At 45.5% G+C, this 5894-nt stretch overlaps 1 protein-coding gene across 3 annotated transcripts in view; it reads left to right on the forward strand.

Moving 5' to 3' along the window:
* The window catches only part of GORASP2 (golgi reassembly stacking protein 2, 55kDa), a 40917-nt gene extending 35524 nt beyond the window's left edge, over positions 1-5393 (forward strand). For all 3 annotated transcript variants that reach the window (XM_011945922.1, XM_011945921.1, XM_011945923.1), the window contains 2 exons: positions 1122-1229; positions 4047-5393. In XM_011945922.1, coding sequence (XP_011801312.1) covers positions 1122-1229; positions 4047-4387 — 449 coding nt within the window. In that variant the 3' untranslated portion in view covers positions 4388-5393. The remainder of the gene's footprint in view (positions 1-1121; positions 1230-4046) is intronic.
* The last annotated feature ends 501 nt before the right edge of the window (positions 5394-5894 follow it).

The raw sequence follows: 5894 nt of genomic DNA on the forward strand, positions 1-5894 counted from the left end.
GGCTGGTCTCAAACTCCTGACCTCAGGTGACCCGCCCGCCTCTGCCTCCCAAAGTGCTGGGATTACAGGCATGAGCCACTGTGCCCGGCCCTTTTTTTTGAGGCAGAGTTTCGCTCTTGTTGCCCAGGCTGGAGTGCAATGGCACGATCTCAGCTCACTGCAACCTCCGCCCCCCAGGTTCAAGTGATTCTCCTGCCTCAGCCTCCTGAGTAGCTGGGACTACAGGTCCGTGCCATTTACCAGCTAGTTAGCTGCCGAGCCTAGTGCTCCTTACCCCCGGCTAGCGGCCACCTGCTGCCCCAGCAGTTCCACGGTGCAGCATAAGCCAGGAATAAGGAATCTGCAGAAGTCCATTCTCCATTGTCTCATTAGTGAGGACTTCCTGACAGTAGTTCGTGGGAGCCTAGAAGAGAAGGCTTCTTATTTGGTCTTTAGTAGCTCTAACATTAAATTAAATTTTTGTGTTTTTCTCTTCATATTCCCAGTGAAGACCACGTTCCTTTATCCAGCCAATAATAATCAAATATTATTTTAGTGATCAAATATACTTTCATTGTGAGCGCTTTTAATGCATGACTAAAAGTGTCATTATCCAAGCATATTAAGCCGTGAACCAAATGTGTGCACACAGAGAATGATGAAGCAAGTGTGCTGATACATGGACATGTGGGAATTTGGGTGAAAGGTGGATTCTTTTTACTACTTTTGCAACTGTAAGTCTGCAATTATTTTTCAGAATAAGAAATTTAAAAAGTCATAGAGACTGTAAACCTCAACCATCAAAGAAAAATTCAGTTTCATTGTCTTCCATATCTACTGAAACAAATCAGCCTTTTCTCCAAGGCACTCGGGCCATCATCATTCTTATTCCAGAGTGTTAAGAGTATTAGTTATTTATTTTCATCTTTACCCATTTAGCCACCTAATCACTTAGGTAGAGAAATATATTTCAGTTAAGTGAAATTTCGTTGTAATATGATTATGATACAAAACTGCTACACATTAGGTAGACTTCTGGTACTGTCACTTAGAAGTGGCTGGGACTGTTTTTAATACACAAGGATTTATTTCTTCCCCAGGTCAAGTGATTTCCCTTTTTTTGTTTTCTGCCTTCTCTTCAGGTCTGATGCCTTTACCAGCAGGACTGCCTAACCTCCCCAACCTCAACCTCAACCTCCCAGCACCACACATCATGCCAGGGGTTGGCTTACCAGAACTTGTAAACCCAGGTATGTTGCAGATCTCGCCCTCCTAGGACTCTCTCTAATAAAAGTTATATTCAGGAATGTCCATCCTCCTCAGTTTTTTCTGGAAAGAGCAAATCAGTTTAACAGATTTCAGCTACTTCAAATAAATACTCATCTTTTTTGATTAAAAAGCTTAAGAGGATCATGCCTGTAATCCCAGCACTTTGGGAGGCCGAGGTGAGTGGATCACCTGAGATTAGGAGTTCAAGACCAGCCTGGCCAACATGGCAAAACCCCATCTCTACTGAAAAAATATAAACATTAGCCGGGCATGGTGGCAGGTGCCTGTAGTCCCAGCTATGCAGGAGGCTGAGACAGAAGAATCACACTACTGCACTCCAGCCTGGGCAACAGAGCAAGACTTCATCTCAGAAAAAAAAGGCTTAAGAGGAAAGAAGAATGTCTCTGAGTCCCTGCTGCCTCTCCTCCTCCTCCCACTCCTCCTCCTATCCCTGCACCCTGATGGCTTAGCCTCAGAAAAGCCAGGGTAGCAATAAAGCACAGTGGTGTGGCCCTGCTGCATTGACTTTAATGAAGGTATGCAGGCTGCCTAGTGGAGGTGAATAAATTCCCCGCCATTCTCTTCATATTTGGAGCCACTGCCACTGGGGAGGTAGTGGAGCCTATTGTGCATAGCCCAAGCCCAGAAATTATGCCATAAAATGTCTCCCCTGCTCAGCTGACTGGGCTTGTATTTTTTGTTTTGTTTAGTTTTATCGAGAGAGTCTTGCTTGATCACCCAGGCTGAAGTATAGTGGCACGATCTGGGCTCATTGCAATCTCTACCTCCCAGGATCAAGCCATCCTCTCACCTCATCCTCCCAAGTAGCTGGGACTACATGTACATACCACCACACCTGGCTAATTTTTTGGAGAGACTGGGTTTCACCATGTTGCCCAGGCTGGTCTTGAACTCCTGGGCTCAGGCAGTCTTCCTGCTTTGGCCTCCCAATGTGCCCAGCCAATATTCTTCTTTTTTAAAAAAATGTATATATATATAAAAACAAAACAAACGTGAATATCTTCCATTATTTACAAATGCTTTTATACCTAAAACTCTGGGAAATTTTAGCTGAACATGTCTAAGGTAGCAGATATTCCAAGTGTCTACACTCAGATTTTCTGTCTGAAAATGAAGCAGCAGCGTCCTACGAGTGCATACGGTTAATGATCACCCAGCATACCTTAACCTTTGGGAGGGCTGACTTACTGGGCCATCTCAGTAGTTTGGCCCATGAATGATGCCAGTGAATGATCTTACAGCACCATGGTGTGCATCGTCACCGTCTCATTTCTGTCTAGATGATAATTACCCGTCTTGTAACACTCACCATCTGTATATATTTCTTAACCTACTTAGTTTTCAGGCCAAAGGTTTAAAAATGGAAGTACTAGGCCAGGCACAGTGGCTCATGCCTATAATCCCAGCACTTTAGGAGGCCAAAGCGGGTAGATCACCTGAGGTCAGGAGTTCAAGACCAGCCTGACCAACATGGTGAAACCCTGTCTCTTAAAAATACAAAGAGTAGCTGGGCATGGTGGCAGGTGCCTGTAATCCCAGCTACTTAGAAAGGTGAGGCAGGAGAATCGCTTGAACCCGGGAGGCGGAGGTTGTAGTGAGCTGAGATCGCACCACTGCACTCCAGCCTGGGTGACAGAATGAGACTCCGTCTCAAAAAAAATAAATAAATAAAAATGAAGTACCAGTAGTAGTCAAACTACCATTTACTGTCGCAGCGCTCACCCCACCTTTTGTGCCCTGTATTCTTGGCTCCTCCTCTGCCCCTTCCCTAAATTTGACAGACTCTAAGTAGTTTCACCAGCTGGTGGTTGCCCTGAACCTATGCTTTACACCCTGCCTTTCCTTTGTTTCTTGAAATAATTCTCCTTTCCTTCATCTTGCATTTTAATTTTTTTTTTTTTTTTTTTTTTTTGAGACAGAGTCTCACTTTGTTGTTCAGGCTGGAGTGCAGTGGTGTAATCTCATTTCACTGCAACCTCCGCCTCCTGGGTTCAAGCAGTCCTCCCACCTCAGTGGCGTTGTAGTCTCTAGTAGCTGGGACCACAGATGTGTGCCACCATGCCCAGCTAATTTTTGTATTTTTTTTAGTAGAGACGAGGTTTTGCCGTGTGTTGCCTAGGCTGGTCTCCAACTCCTGGGCTCAAGTGATCCTCCCGCCTTGGCCTCCCAAAATGCTGGGGTTACAGGCGTGAGCCACCACGCCTGGCCTTGCATTTTAAAATCATCATAATGAGTCCACTGAGTGTAATATAAATAGTTATCAATCACAGGTTTTAAGCAAAGGCTGAGTACCCCTGGTGAGGGCAGTGGAAAGGGCAAGAATCCAGGCCCCTCCCTTCTGCTGCCTTTGCAAGAGGGTTGCGGCCTACCTCTCTCTGTTGTCTGTCAAGAATGCAGCTGTAACAGATGGCAGCTGGCATGGGTAAGCATGAGTCCCCCTGTCTGACATCCCGTGTAGCTGTGTCACCTGCTGGGTGGGCTGCTATCTGTTCTGACTGGAAGGATCCTATCTTTCTTCCCTGAGCCAGTTTCCTCCAGTGCTGGGCCAGGTCACATGGAGCCTAGAAGCTGAGAACCTATTCCTCCAGGCAGCCGCAATTGTAGGGAATAGTTAACCCTGCCAGCGCCTCTATCTGGAAATCAGCCAAGGTTGTGATTTGTGTTACCTCCTCAGCTTCAGTTTCCTTAATGAAATGTAAATTAAAATAGCCCTTTGACGATGCCTGCTGCCCTGTCAGTGCTGGGAGGATGTATGATCTGTGCTGTTTTTGTCCTAGGTCTGCCACCTCTTCCTTCCTTGCCTCCCCGAAACTTACCTGGCATTGCACCTCTCCCCCTGCCATCCGAGTTCCTCCCGTCATTCCCCTTGGTTCCAGAGAGCTCTTCTGCAGCAAGCTCAGGAGAGCTGCTGTCTTCCCTCCCGCCCACCAGCAACCCACCCTCCGACCCTGCCACAACTACTGCAAAGGCAGACGCTGCCTCCTCACTCACTGTGGATGTGACGCCCCCCACTGCCAAGGCCCCCGCCACGGTTGAGGACAGAGTCGGCGAGTCCACGCCGGTCAGCGAGAAGCCTGTTTCTGCGGCTTTGGATGCCAGTGCTTCTGAATCACCTTAACATTGAACCGTTCTTCGGAATTGGCGTGGTATATTTATTTAACCACGGGAGTGTGTCTGGAAATGCAAACTATCATTAATTTCATACTAGTTTGTACCGTATCTGTAGGCGTCCTGTAAATAATTCCTACAGGGGAAACGAAACGAGGACGTGGGTTGTTTCCTGCCAAGTTGAGTGGGGCTCACGTGCTAGGGCGAGATGTCAGAAAGTGCTTATATTTTAAACAACCAAAAAGAATTGTAAGGGTGGCTTGCTGCCAGGCTTGCACTGCCGTTCCTGCGGGTGTGCATCTTCGGGAAAGGTGGTGACGGGGCGTCCACTAGGTTTCCTGTCCCCTGCTGCTCTTTCCGTAAGAAAATGAAATATTCTATGCCTAGTACTCACACGCAACATTTCTTGTACTTTGTAAGTCGTTTGCGAGACTGCAGACCACTTCACAAAACTGTAAACGGTAAAGAGATTTTACTTTTGGTCTCCGTGAGTCGCATCTCTATTAAGGTTTACACAGGAATTCCACCTGAAGACTTGTGTTAAAGTTCCACAGCGCGCACTGTTAATTGAACGTCTTTTTCTTCAGCCTATACACGGATCCTTGTTTTGAGCTCTCTGAATCACTCAGACAACATTTTGTAACTGCTGCTGTTGCTTTCTACGTCCACCTTATAAAGTGGCATTTCAAAAGAAATAAAGAAGGTGTCCCAGTTTTAAACCAGAAGGTGGCATTCTGTGGCTCCTTGTAGTATTATAGTTATACTGGGAAAGCATAGATACAGCAATAAAGTACAGTAATTTTACTTTTTTTCTTGTGTTACATCTAAACTACAACCCTTAATTGCCACGTGTGCACTTACTACTCTCCAGTATGTCTTATTACTCTCCAGTATGTCATGCATCTTTAACTTTTCATGTCCTGTGTTTGCTTTCTCCCGTTTTTAAGAGATGATAAGTTAACTGGAGTTGATTTACTGAATGAAATTAAATGCAGATATCCATGTTTTTGAAATAAGACAAAAGTGGTTCCTCGGTTATTGCCCTGGTATGAGTCTGTAGATGCTGATCCCCTGCAGGGAGGACATGGCTGAGGTGGCAGCACCCTCACATCACACTCACGTCACTCACCCCTGACTGCCCTGCTGGACACTTGAAGTCAACACCAGCCCAGCACTCTCCTAGGAGTCTCAGTGCCAGCCAGTTTTGGGGGTAGATCCATTTCTGGGGCTAGGTTTGTACTTAAAACTGAATGATGAAAGAAGTCTCCAGCCCTAATCATAGCTGCTTCTGTTTACACTGTGTAAATGTTTCTAGAATATTTCAGTTAATCCTGTGTTTTGAAAAGGAGCTTATAACAGGTGAGGAAAGTATTCACAAGCACATTTAAATGTAATAATTTTTGGCTTTTCAGGATAGGAAAAGTTGAGAAAGTTACTACTTTCTAAAAGAGTTCTTAAATATTAAGATCTCCTTAATATTTGTTGTTTTTACATTAAAAGACAAATATTAAGGAGAT

The sequence above is a fragment of the Colobus angolensis genome, unplaced genomic scaffold (assembly GCF_000951035.1).
Source record: "Colobus angolensis palliatus isolate OR3802 unplaced genomic scaffold, Cang.pa_1.0 Scaffold247, whole genome shotgun sequence".
Lineage (NCBI taxonomy): Eukaryota > Metazoa > Chordata > Mammalia > Primates > Cercopithecidae > Colobus > Colobus angolensis.